The 14,123-nt window shown below is 43.1% G+C and overlaps 1 protein-coding gene across 8 annotated transcripts in view; it reads left to right on the forward strand.

Annotated features, from left to right (window-relative positions):
• LOC128701306 (sedoheptulokinase) overlaps positions 1-14,123 on the forward strand; it is a 116,503-nt gene that overhangs the window by 73,159 nt on the left and 29,221 nt on the right. For all 8 annotated transcript variants that reach the window (XR_011394024.1, XM_070100395.1, XM_070100391.1 and 5 more), the window contains one exon: positions 4,260-4,401. Coding sequence is in view for 7 of the 8 variants with exons in the window: in XM_070100395.1 (XP_069956496.1) it covers positions 4,260-4,401 (142 nt within the window). In the remaining variant the exon portion in view is untranslated. The remainder of the gene's footprint in view (positions 1-4,259; positions 4,402-14,123) is intronic.

Below are 14,123 nucleotides of genomic sequence, written 5' to 3' on the forward strand. Positions count from 1 at the left end.
GGCTACCTTAACTTGTTAATCTCACTCCAAAACTTTTTCTTATTTTCTACAAAATTTGTTGATAACATCTCACCCACTCTCTCTTTTGCTCTCTTTTTACATTGCTTCACCACTCTCTTAACCTCTCTCTTTTTCTCCATATACTCTTCCCTCCTTACATTACTTCTACTTTGTAAGAACTTCTCATATGCTAACTTTTTCTCCCTTACTACTCTCTTTACATTATCATTCCACCAATCGCTCCTCTTCCCTCCCGCACCCACTTTCCTGTAACCACAAACTTCTGCTGAACACTCTAACACTACATTTTTAAACCTACCCCATACCTCTTCGACCCCATTTCCTATGCTCTCATTTGCCCATCTATCCTCGAATAGCTGTTTATATCTTACCCTAACTGCCTCCTCTTTTAGTTTATAAACCTTCACCTCTCTCTTCCCTGATGCTTCTATTCTCCTTGTATCCCATCTACCTTTTACTCTCAGTGTAGCTACAACTAGAAAGTGATCTGATATATCTGTGGCCCCTCTATAAACATGTACATCCTGAAGTCTACTCAACAGTCTTTTATCTACCAATACATAATCCAACAAACTACTGTCATTTTGCCCTACATCATATCTTATACGTATATATGTACTTCTAAACTGTTGTGTTCTGGGCACCTCTGCAAAAACAGTGATTATGTGTGAGTGAGGTGAAAGTGTTGAATGATGATGAAAGTATTTTATTTTGGGGGATTTTCTTTCTCTTTGGGTCACCCTGCCTCGGTAGGAGACGTCCGACTTGTTAAAAAAAAAAAAAAAAAAAATTATGCAGTACTGTGAGTAATTTTAAGTATTAGCAGCTTTCGAAGTACATGTAAATATCTAATTTCAATAAACCGGCCATATCCCACCAAAGCAGGGTGGCCCAAGAAGAAAAATGAAAGTTTCTCTTTTTTAACTCTAGTAATGCATACAGGTGAAGGAGTTACTAGCCCCTTGCTCCCGGCATGCTAGTCACTTCCTATGACATGCATGGCTTAAGGAGATGCTTTTTATCTAGTGCCTACTGTACTAGATAAAAATATTACTACATTATTACAATTTATTGCACACTCTGGTAGTATGTAGTTTTTCAGTTTTAAGAGTGTGAAAAGGTTTGATGTGGGCCCACCGGGTGAAGGTTGATAGCTGTGGTTTGTGTGTTAATGAAGCTGTAGAATTGTGTGTAGTTAATGGTTGTACTGGAGTGCTCAAGTGTTCTTTAATATGCCTTTGGTATGTAATAAAGTTGGTAGAATTACCGACAATGTGTAAAGTAAAAGGACACAAGTGCAACTAATGTGACATTTTATTGTGGCAATGTTTCGCTCTCCAGGAGCTTTATCAAGCCATTACAAACAATACATGAACACAGAGGGTATATAAAGGCTCAGAGTGAGGTGCAATACTAGTGAGGTACCATTTCAATGTTCACTAGTGGTGGTGGTGGTAGTAGTAGTAGTAGTAGTAGTAGTAGTGACAAAAGTAATACAATATGGTAGAGCAATTAATTCGTACATGAGTAAAAGGATATAAAAGCTATTACTTGGGTAACATAAAAATAGTTTGGACAAATATAGAGTGGTAAGAGGCAGCTTGTTTCAGTGTTCACTCTCTGTAATGTGCTTTGTGTAGTATAACAGGAGAGACTATGTGATGGCAGGGTTTACTGTTTTCAGGAGGATTCTTGCTAAGACTTCGGAGATGGTGAAGCTGCCGTTGTTTTGTTTAATTGTATTCGAAACAGCGATCAGTGCTGATTCGAGGCACTTGCGTCTGCGGAAATTAGTTTCTTTGATCACTAATTGGGCGTCTCTGAATTTCATGAGATGATTGTGGAATTTCGGTGTTGTACACAGGCGTTGTTCAAGTTATCGTTCCTACATGCGTAAATGTGTTCATTGAGGCGGGTGTCGAGGTTTCTTGCTGTTTCACCTACGTAAATCTTGTCACAGCCTCCACAGGGTATAGTGTAAACTCCTGCATTGACTGGTTCGTGGTGCTTGGATTTTGTCCTGGTTAGATCCTTTATTGAAGTGCTAGAAGCGATGGCGACTCTGGTGTTAGCTTGTGAAAGAACTTTTGAGACGTTCAGTGCAACCTGGCTGTTGGGAAGAATTATAACTTTGTTGGGAGTGGTGTTGATGCGTAGGTGAAACAGCAAGAAACCTCGACACCCGCCTCAATGAACACATTTACGCATGTAGGAACGATAACTTGAACAACGCCTGTGTACAACACCGAAATTCCACCAATCATCTCATGAAATTCAGAGACGCCCAATTAGTGATCAAAGAAACTAATTTCCGCAGACGCAAGTGCCTCGAATCAGCACTGATCGCTGTTTCGAATACAATTAAACAAAACAACGGCAGCTTCACCATCTCCGAAGTCTTAGCAAGAATCCTCCTGAAAACAGTAAACCCTGCCATCACATAGTCTCTCCTGTTATACTACACAAAGCACATTACAGAGAGTGAACACTGAAACAAGCTGCCTCTTACCACTCTATATTTGACTGCTGCTGCTGCTGCTGCTGCTGCTGCTGCTGCTGCTGCTGCTGCTGCTGCTGCTGCTGCTGCTGCTGCTGCTGCTGCTGCTGCTGCTGCTGCTGCTGCTGCTGCTGCTGCTGCTGCTGCTGCTGCTGCTGCTGCTGCTGCTGCTGCTGCTGCTGCTGCTGCTGCTGCTGCTGCTGCTGCTGCTGCTGCTGCTGCTGCTGCTGCTGCTGCTGCTGCTGCTGCTGCTGCTGCTGCTGCTGCTGCTGCTGCTGCTGCTGCTGCTGCTGCTGCTGCTGCTGCTGCTGCTGCTGCTGCTGCTGCTGCTGCTGCTGCTGCTGCTGCTGCTGCTGCTGCTGCTGCTGCTGCTGCTGCTGCTGCTGCTGCTGCTGCTGCTGCTGCTGCTGCTGCTGCTGCTGCTGCTGCTGCTGCTGCTGCTGCTGCTGCTGCTGCTGCTGCTGCTGCTGCTGCTGCTGCTGCTGCTGCTGCTGCTGCTGCTGCTGCTGCTGCTGCTGCTGCTGCTGCTGCTGCTGCTGCTGCTGCTGCTGCTGCTGCTGCTGCTGCTGCTGCTGCTGCTGCTGCTGCTGCTGCTGCTGCTGCTGCTGCTGCTGCTGCTGCTGCTGCTGCTGCTGCTGCTGCTGCTGCTGCTGCTGCTGCTGCTGCTGCTGCTGCTGCTGCTGCTGCTGCTGCTGCTGCTGCTGCTGCTGCTGCTGCTGCTGCTGCTGCTGCTGCTGCTGCTGCTGCTGCTGCTGCTGCTGCTGCTGCTGCTGCTGCTGCTGCTGCTGCTGCTGCTGCTGCTGCTGCTGCTGCTGCTGCTGCTGCTGCTGCTGCTGCTGCTGCTGCTGCTGCTGCTGCTGCTGCTGCTGCTGCTGCTGCTGCTGCTGCTGCTGCTGCTGCTGCTGCTGCTGCTGCTGCTGCTACTGCTGCTGCTGCTGCTGCTGCTGCTGCTGCTGCTGCTGCTGCTGCTGCTGCTGCTGCTGCTGCTGCTGCTGCTGCTGCTGCTGCTGCTGCTGCTGCTGCTGCTGCTGCTGCTGCTGAACATCGAAATGTTACATCACTCTGAGCCTTTATATACCCTCTGTGTCCATGTATTGTTTGTAATGGCTTGATAAAGCTCCTGGAGAGCAAAACGTTGCCACAATAAAATGTCTCATTAGTTGCACTTGTGTCCTTTTACTTTACATGCCTTTGGTATGTTGTACCCCAAGTACCTTTAGAACTTTTGAGCGTGATTCATTAATTTTCTGTTTCACTTCCTGCCCATTTCCCCTTTTTTTTTTCTCATTTAGTCTCTGGAAGTATTATATGTATGTATATTCTGTGTTTATCTACCAAACCCTGTGGAAACCCACCAAATTGTTTAGTGAAACATTGTAAATAAGCTACTACCTTCTTAGATGTGTGTGTGTGCAAAGGTGTTGATGCCAGAATGGAGAAATACATTACAGTTTCTTGGACTTTTCATTCTTATAGTTTAGTAAGGTTAGCTTAGGATATTGATAGAATGGTTTTATCACATTCTGAGTGTCTTATGAGGTATATACTTGAAATGTTGCCAGAGAGGAATTATAAACATACAGGTAAGGAAATAGCTGCTGAATATTTGAGGAATTTACTATGCTGCACCACTTGGTAAATTCTGAAATGGATTGAAGCATTAAAAATCCCAAAACTTGCATATTAACCTTTAAGATATTCCAGTGCTATTTTCATAATTAATACAAATGTCTTGTGACAGGAGTGGAATTATGAAATACTGGAAGGGGCTGGTCTACCTCGTGACTTTCTGCCAAAAGTAGTGGATTCTGGTGAGGATGCAGGAACACTGGCCAATGCTTGGTATAGTATCCCTGCTGGCACACCAGTCATTGCTTCTCTTGGTAAGCTGGTTTGTAGCACTTCTTTATAATAATTGTCAACAAAAGGTTCCAAAATTTATAACCTTAAAACACAGTACAGTATAAATAAACCTGTTCCACTTCATTGAGTTAAAAATAAGAGTTAAATGCAATAGAGCTAAATGTAAGAGTAGCTGGGTATAAAAGTGCTGGGTACGTATCAGACGCGTCTGCCTGGGCTGCTCATACGTTCGTGACTTACTCTTGGGCACATTAAATGTCTATATTAATGTATAATAAGACATTTCCATTAATCCATCTATGATATTTTCTTCAAAATTATATAAGAAACATGTTACATAGCATATGAACATGCCTTTGTTACTCATTCACTAAGACAGTTCCTCTAGTCTTAATGCCATAGTAGTAATACTAATATGTGACAACAGGAGAGTGCAACTTCCCCTCCTGTAATTTATTTCATGAAAGAAAATGCTACAATGCATACTGCCAGGCACATCATCTAAGGGGACTAGAAGACACAGACTAGCCAGACTATGGGAAACAAAAGAGGGGAGCCACAACCTCTCCAGGGACAGAGGTTTTTTAGGGCCAGGAGGGAAAAAAGACTGGCAAGATATGACAGTAATCATACACCAACTGAAAACACTTCTGGAGCAGAGGCACGGACATTGGCCTCTACTCCAGAACAACAGATATTAGAGTCAGCAAATAAAACCCCCTAAATTCCACCAATACAACGACATTTGTCTTTGCAAACATACAGAGTCTAAAGCCATCAAAAAACAAAAAAATTCCTTACATCAAGGGACTGCTCACGGAGTCAAATCCAATGTTTGCAGCATTCACAGAGACCTACATAAAGGATCATTATGACAACGAAATATGGATCCCAGGTTATAACCTATTCCGATGCGACAGACTAAACAGGCAACAAGGGGGGGGTTGGCCTGTATGTCACAGAGTTGCTCATTTGCACAGAATCACTAAACACCTCCAGGAGGGAAAAAAGACTGGCAAGATATGATAATAATCTTACACCAACTGAAAACGCTTCTGGAGCAGAGGCACGGACATTGGCCTCTACTCCAGAACAACAGATATTAGAGCCAGCAAATAAAACCCCCCTAAATTCCACCAATACAACGACATTTGTCTTTGCAAAAATACAGAATCTAAAGCTGTCCAAAAACAACAAAATTCCTTATGTCAAGGGACTGCTCACGGAGTCAAATCCAATGTTTGCAGCATTCACAGAGACCTACATAAAGGATCATTTTGACAATGAAGTATGGATCCCAGATTATAACCTATTCTGATGCGACAGACTAAACAGGCAACAACGGGGAAGGGGGGGTTGGTCTGTATGTCACAGAGTTGCTCATTTGCACAGAACCACTAAACACCTCAAATGATGTAGTTGAAGTTTTGGCGGTAAAGATTGAAAACCAAAACCTTGTCATTGTGGTAGTATACAAGCCTCCAGATGCAACTTCCCAGCAATTCCAGGAGCAGCTTGAGAAAATTGACCACTGTCTGGAAAATCTTCCAACTCATGCCCCAAACATCTTACTATTAGGAGATTTCAACTTGAGACACCTAAAAGGGAGGAGTATAGCAATGTTTTAGCAGAGATCACCCTGGGAGGCAGCTCAGATGAAAATTCACATACACACAAACTATTAAATCTCTGCACCAAATTTACCTTAAGCCAGCAAATAGTAGAGCCTACAAGACTAGAAAATACGCTGGACCTCATCATTAACAATGACGATATGATATGTAATATAACTGTATCAAACACAATACATGCAGATCACAACGTAATAGAGGTACAGACATGTATACACAGGGCTCCTGACCAGCAAAATGTGAGCAGCCATGAAAGTCTCTTCACAAAATTCAATTTCAATAACAAAAACATACAATGGGATTAAGTAAACCATGTCCTAAATGAAACAAGCTGGGAAGATATCCTAAACAACACAGATCCAAACATTTGCCTTGAAAAGTTAATTCTGTGGTGCTTGAGATCTGCTCAAGACACTTTCCATTAAGAAAAAGAAAGAGAAGATGTAAACTAGAAAGACAGAGATGCTCCCTATACAGATGAAGGTGAAGAGTCAGAGCTGCTGAGTGGGGCCAATATATTTGAAATGTAAAGGGAGGCACTAGTCAGTGAAATTGCAAATATTAACCCTAGGCTGAAGGAATCTTGCAGGAGACAAGAATCACAGGAAGAACTAAAAGCCATAAAGGAAATTGAAAACAAAAAACAAAATATTTCTTCTCTTATGCCAAATCTAAGGGAAAAAACAACATCCAGTATTGGGCCCCAGCTTAGGCGGGATGGGACATACACAGATGACAGCCAAGAAATGAGTGAGATACTAAAGTCCTAATATGAGTCAGTGTTCAGCGAGCCACTGCCCAGACTAAGGGTCGACAATCCAAATGAATTCTTCATGAACGAAACCCAAAATTTGGTCATCTCAAAAATCTCGGATATTATTCTAAGTAAGTAGTAGGTTGGTAGACAGCAACCGCCCAGGGAGGTACTACCGTCCTGCCAAGTGAGTGTAAAATGGAAGCCTGTAATTGTTTTACATGATGGTAGGATTGCTGGTGTCTTTTTTCTGTCTCATAAACATGCAAGATTTCAGGTACATCTTGCTACTTCTACTTACACTTAGGGCACACTACACATACATGTACAAGCATATATATACATACCCCTCTGAGTTTTCTTCTATTTTCTTTCTAGTTCTTGTTCTTGTTTATTTCCTCTTATCTCCATGGGGAAGTGGAACAGAATTCTTCCTCCGTAAGCCATGCGTGTTGTAAGAGGCGACTAAAATGCCGGGAGCAGGGGGCTAGTAACCCCTTCTCCTGTATAAATTACTAAATTTAAAAAGAGAAACTTTCGTTTTTCTTTTTGGGCCACCCTGCCTCGGTGGGATACGTCTGGTTTGTTGAAAGAAGATTATTCTAACTCCACAAGACTTTGAAGAGGCAATAAATGATATGCCCATGCACTGCCCCAGGCCCAGACTCATTGAACTTTGTGTTCATCAAGAATTGCAAGAAGCCCCTATTGCGTGCCTTCAGCATTTTATGGAGAGGGAGCATGGACACAGGGGTCATCCCCCACACACTAGAAACAACAGACATAGCCCCACTCCACAAAGGTGGCAGTAAAGCAATTGCAGAGAACTACAGACTGATAGCACTAACTTCCCATATCACAAAAATCTTTGAGAGGGTTCTAAGAAGCAAGATTGCCAACCACCTAGATACCCATTAGTTACACAACCCAGGGCAACACGGGTTTAGAGCAGGTCGCTCCTGCCTGTCCCAGCTACTGGACCACTATGACAAGGTCCTGGATGCTGTAGAGGATAAAATACAGATGTAGTATACACAGACTTTTGCAAAAGCTTTTGACAAGTGTGACCATGGTGTAATAGCACACAAAATACATCATAAAGGAATAACAGGAAAAGTTGGTAGATGGATCTATAACTTCCTGACAAATAGAACACAAAGAGTAATAGTAAACAGAGTAAAGTTCTAGTCAGCCACGGTAAAAAGCTCTCTTCCACAAGGCACAGTACTCGCTCCCATTCTATTCCTTATCCTCATTTCTGGCACGGAGAGAGATGTAAGCCATAGCTCTGTGTCTTCCTTTGCATATGACACCTGGATTAGCATGGCAGTGACCTCCATCGAAGACACCGTGAGACTCCAAGCGGACATCAACCAAATCTTCGAATGGGCCACTCAAAACAATATGAAGTTCAACGAGGAGAAATTTCAACTACTCAGATATGGGAAACTTGAAGAAATTAAAAATGTGTCAGGGTATATGGCAAACTCTAACCATACAATAGAGCAGAAAAGTAATGTGAAGGACCTGGGAATGATAATGTCAGAGGAGCTCGTCTTCAGAAACTACCACAATGTATCTACCTCATCCACTAGGAAAATGATAGGATGGATAATGTGACCCTTCAAAACTAGGGACGCCAGGCCCATAATGATTCTCTTCAAATCGCTTGTGCTCTCTAGGCTGGAATACTGCTGTACACTAATGGACTCCTTCAAGGCTGGCGACATTGCAGACCTGGAGAGTGTACAAAGAACTTTAACGGCACACATAAGTACGATAAAGCATCTAAATTACTGGGAATGGTTGAAGGTCCTTGACCAGTATTCCCTCAAATGCAGGTGAGAGAGATATGTGATAATATACACTTGGAAGGCCCTGGAGGGATTAGCATCAAACCTGCACACGAAAATCACTCCCCATGAAAGCAAAAGGCTCGGCAGGAGATTCAACATTCCCCCGATGAAAAGCAGGGGCGCCACGAGGACATTGAGAGACAACACAATAAGTGTCTGGGGCCCAAGACTGTTCAATTGCCTCCCAGCATACATAAGGGGGATTACCAATAGACCTCTGGCTGTCTTCAAAAAGGCACTGGAAAGGCACATAAAGTCAGTACCTGACCAGCCGGGCTGTGGTTCATACATCAGCTTGCGTGCGGCCAGCAGTAACAGCCTGAGTGATCAGACCCTGATCCACCATGAGGCCTGGTCTCAGACCGGGCCATGGGGGCATTGACCCCTGAAACCCTCTCCAGGTAAACTCCAGGTATACATACATAATAATAATCACACTTGGGCACATTAAATGTCTAATTTTACATTAATGTAGACATTTTTATTAATCCATCTATGATATTTTCTTCAAAATTATATAAGAAACATGTTACATGGCATATAAACATGCAACGTTTATATGCTATTTTTTTTTTTCAACAAGTCAGCTGTCTCCCACCGAGGCAAGGTGACCCAAAAAGAAAGAAAATCCCCAAAAAGAAAATACTTTCATCATTCAACATTTTCACCTCACTCATACATAATCACTGTCTTTGCAGAGGCGCCCAGACAATAGTTTAGAAGTACAGTGGACCCCCGGTTTACGATATTATTTCATTCCAGAAGTATGTTCAGGTGCCAGTACTGAACGAATTTGTTCCCGTAAGGAATATTGTGAATTAGATTAGTCCATTTCACACCCCCAAACATACACGTACAAACACACTTACATAAATACACTTACATAATTGGTCGCATTGGGAGGTGATCGTAAAGCGGGGGTCCACTGTATATGTAAAGATACATAACATATCCCTCCATACTGTCAATATCCCAAACCCGTCCTTTAAAGTGCAGGCATTGTACTTCCCATTTCCATTACTTTAGTCTGGCTATATAAAAATAACCGGTTTTCCTGAATCCCTTCACTAATTATTACCCTGCTCACACTCCAACAGCTCGTCAGGTTCCAAAAACCATTCGTCTCCATTCATTCCTATCTAACAAGCTAATGTACACTTGCTGGAAATCCAAGCCCCTCGCCCACAAAACCACCTTTACCCTCTCCCTCCAACCATTTTGGGGATGGCCAACTAACCTTTGCAACCTTTCTTTAAAGTCTCCCATAAGCACAGTATCATCAGCAAAAAGCAACTGTGTCAACTCCCATTTTGTATCTGATTCCCCATAATTTAATCCCACCCTTCTCCCCAACACCCTAGCATTTACTTCTTTTACAACCCCATCTATAAATATATTAAACAACCATGGTGACATTACACAACCCTGTCTAAGACCTACTTTTACCAGTAAATCTTCCTCTGCTCTACACACCCTAATCTGAGCCTCACTATCCTCATAAAAACTCTTTACCGCATTTAGTAACTTACTACCTATTCCATATACAGTGGACCCCCGCATACCGGACGCCTTGCATAACGGACAATCCGCATACCGGACGCTTTGATCGCTAAAATTTTGCCCCGCATACCGCCCAAAAACCCGCTCAGCGCCCTTCGTCCAAGACGCGTCCAATGTGCGGCCTGAGCCAGCCTCATATGTTCCGCTGGTGGCATTGTTTACCAGCCAGCCTCCGCGGTAACATTCAAGCATACAATCGGAATATTTCGTATTATTACAGTGTTTTCGGTGCTGTTTCTGGAAAATAAGTGACCATGGGCCCCAAGAAAGCTTCTAGTTCCAACCCTACAGCAATAAGGGTTAGAATTCCTATAGAAATGAAGAAAGAGATCATTGATAAGTATGAAAGTGGAGTGCGTATCACCGACCTGGTCAGGTTGTACAAGAAACCCAAATCAACCATCTCTACTATTGTGGGCAACAGAAAGGCAATCAAGGAAGCTGTTCTTGCCAAAGGTTTAACTGTGTTTTCGAAACAAAGATCGCAAGTGATGGAAGATGTTGAGAGACTCTTATTGGTGTGGATAAATGAAAAACAGCTAGCAGGAGATAGCGTCTCTCAAGCGATCATATGTGAAAAGGCTAGGAAGTTGCATGAGGATTTAATTAAAAAAAGGCCTGCAACTAGTGATGATGTGAGTGAATTTAAGGCCAGCAAAGGTTGGTTTGAGAGATTTAAGAAGCGTAGTGGCATACATAGTGTGATACGGCATGGTGAGGCTGCCAGTTCGGACCACAAAGCGGCTGAAAAATATGTGCAGGAATTCAAGGAGTACATAGAAACTGAAGGACTGAAACCTGAACAAGTGTTTAATTGTGATGAAACAGGCCTGTTCTGGAAGAAAATGCCAAGCAGGACCTACATTACTCAGGAGGAAAAGGCACTCCCAGGACATAAGCCTATGAAAGACAGGCTTACTTTGTTGATGTGTGCCAATGCTACTGGTGATTGCAAAGTTAAGCCTTTATTAGTGTATCACTCTGAAACTCCCAGAGCGTTCAGGCAAAAGAATGTCCTCAAGTATAATTTGTGTGTGCTGTGGAGATCAAACAGTAAGGCATGGGTCACTAGGGACTTTTTCTGTAACTGGTTACACCATGCATTTGCCCCCAATGTCAAAGATTACCTAACTGAAAAGAAATTAGAACTTAAGTGCCTCCTGGTGTTAGACAATGCCCCTGGTCATCCTACAGACATGGCAGAGCGACTTTATGGGGACATGAGCTTCATTAAGGTGAAGTTTTTGCCTCCTAATACCACTCCTCTCCTGCAGCCCATGGACCAGCAGGTCATTTCCAACTTCAAGAAACTGTACACAAAAGCTATGTTTCAAAAGTGCTTTGAAGTGACCACAGACACTCGATTGACTCTAAAAGAGTTTTGGAAGGATCACTTTAATATCCTCAATTGTGTAAACCTTATAGGTAAGGCTTGGGAGGGAGTGACTAAGAGAACCTTGAACTCTGCTTGGAAGAAACTGTGGCCAGAATGTGTAGACAGAAGGGATTTTGAAGGGTTTGAGGCTAACCCTGAGAGGAGTATACCAGTTGAGGAATCAATTGTGGCATTGGGGAAGTCCTTGGGGTTGGAGGTTAGTGGGGAGGATGTGGAAGAGTTGGTGGAGGAGGACAATGAAGAACTAACCACTGATGAGCTGATAGATCAACTTCAAGAGCAAGAGGCCAGACCTGGGGAAACTGGTTCAAAGGAGGGGAGAGAGAAATTGAAGGAATTGCCTACTTCAAAGATTAAGGAAATGTGTGCAAAATGGCTTGAAGTGCAAACCTTTTTTGATGAAAATCACCCTCACACAGCTATTGCAAGCCGTGCTGGTGACTGTTACAATGACAATGTTGTGAACCACTTTAGACAAATCATAAAGGAACGAGAGGTACAGGCCACTATGGACAGATATGTTGTGCGAAAGAAGTCCAGTGACTCTGAAGCTGGTCCTAGTGGCATTAAAAGAAGAAGGGAAGTAACCCCAGAAAAGGACTTGCCACCTCAAGTCTTAATGGAAGGGGATTCCCCTTCTAAACACTAACACTCTCTCTCCCCTCCTCCCATCCCATCAATCATCACCAGATCTTCAATAAAAGTAAGTGTCATGTAATTGTGCATGCCTTTTTCAGTTTGTGTGTACTAAAATTAACATTTTTTTGTGGTAAAAAAAATTTTTTTTTCATACTTTTGGGTGTCTTGCACGGATTAATTTTATTTCCATTATTTCTTATGGGGAAAATTCATTCACATACCGAACATTTCGCATAACAGCCAGCCCTCTTGCACGGATTAAGGTCGCTATGCGGGGGTCCACTGTACTTGCAAAATCTGCCACATTGCTCCACTATCCACTCTATCATATGCCTTTTCTAAATCCATAAATGCAATGAAAACTTCCCTACCTTTATCTAAATACTGTTCACATATATGCTTCAATGTAAACACTTGATCTACACATCCCCTACCCACTCTAAAGCGTCCTTGCTCATCCGCAATCCTACTCTCTGCCTTACCTCCAATTCTTTCAGTAATAACCCTACCGTACACTTTTCCTGGTATACTCAATAAACTTTGTTTTCAACAAACCGGCTGGATTCCACCGAGGCAGAACTCAGCATAAACTTAGTCCCCTATAATTTTTACAGTCTCTTTTGTCCCCCTTCCCTTTATATAAAGGAACTATACGTGCTCTCTGCCAATCCCTGGGTACCTTCCCCTCTTTCATACATTTATTAAACAAAAATACCAACCACTCCTACGCTATATCCCCCCTGCTTTGAAAATTTCTGTCATAATCACATCAGTTTCAGCTGCTTTATCCCCTCTCATTCTACATAATGCCTCATGCACCTCCCCCACACTCACATCCTGCTCTTCTTCACTCCTAAAAGATGTTATACCTCCCTGGCCAGTGCCTGAAATTACCTCCCTTTCTTCATCGACATTTAAAAGTTCCTCAAAATATTCCCGCCATCTATCCAATACCTCCAGCTCCCCATCTACTAACTCCCCTACTCTGTTTTTAACTGACAAATCCATTCATTCTCTAGGCTTTGTTGTTTATCTCACTCCAATATTTTTTCTTACTTTCATCAAAATTTCTTGACAGTGCCTCTCCTACTCTATCATCTGCTCTCCTTTTGCACTCTCTCACCACTCTCTTCACCTTTCTTTTACTCTCCATATACTTTGCTCTGATAACACTTCTGCTTCGCAAAAATCTCTCATAAGCAACCATTTTCTTTTTTATCACACCCTTTACTTCATCATTCCACCAATCACTCCTCTTTCCTCCTGCACTCACAAACTTCTGCCCCACAGTCTAATACATACTGCATTTTTTAAACTATTTCAATCCTCTTTAACCCCCCTACTACTCATACTTGCACTAGCCCATCTTTCTGACAATAGTTGATTATATCTCACCCTATTATTTATTTTTTTTTTATTATTACACTGGCCGATTCCCACCAAGGCAGGGTGGCCCGAAAAAGAAAAACTTTCACCATCATTTACTCCATCACTGTTTTGCCAGAAGGGTGCTTTACACTACAGTTTTTAAACTGCAACATTAACACCCCTCCTTCAGAGTGCAGGCACTGTACTTCCCACCTCCAGGACTCAAGTCCGGCCTGCCGGTTCCCTGAACCCCTTCATAAATGTTACCTTGTTCACACTCCAACAGCACGTCAAGTATTAAAAACCATTCGTCTCCATTCACTCCTATCAAACACGCTCACGCACACCTGCTGGAAGTCCAAGCCCCTCGCACACAAAACCTCCTTTACCCCCTCCCTCCAACCTTTCCTAGGTTGACCCCTTCCCCGCCTTCCTTCCACTACAGACTGATACACTCTTGAAGTCATTCTGTTTCGCTCCATTCTCTCTACATGTCCGAACCACCTCAACGATACGCATATGTCGCCAAGACCGATAA

This window comes from Cherax quadricarinatus, chromosome 72, assembly GCF_038502225.1.
Source record: "Cherax quadricarinatus isolate ZL_2023a chromosome 72, ASM3850222v1, whole genome shotgun sequence".
NCBI classification, from domain to species: domain Eukaryota; kingdom Metazoa; phylum Arthropoda; class Malacostraca; order Decapoda; family Parastacidae; genus Cherax; species Cherax quadricarinatus.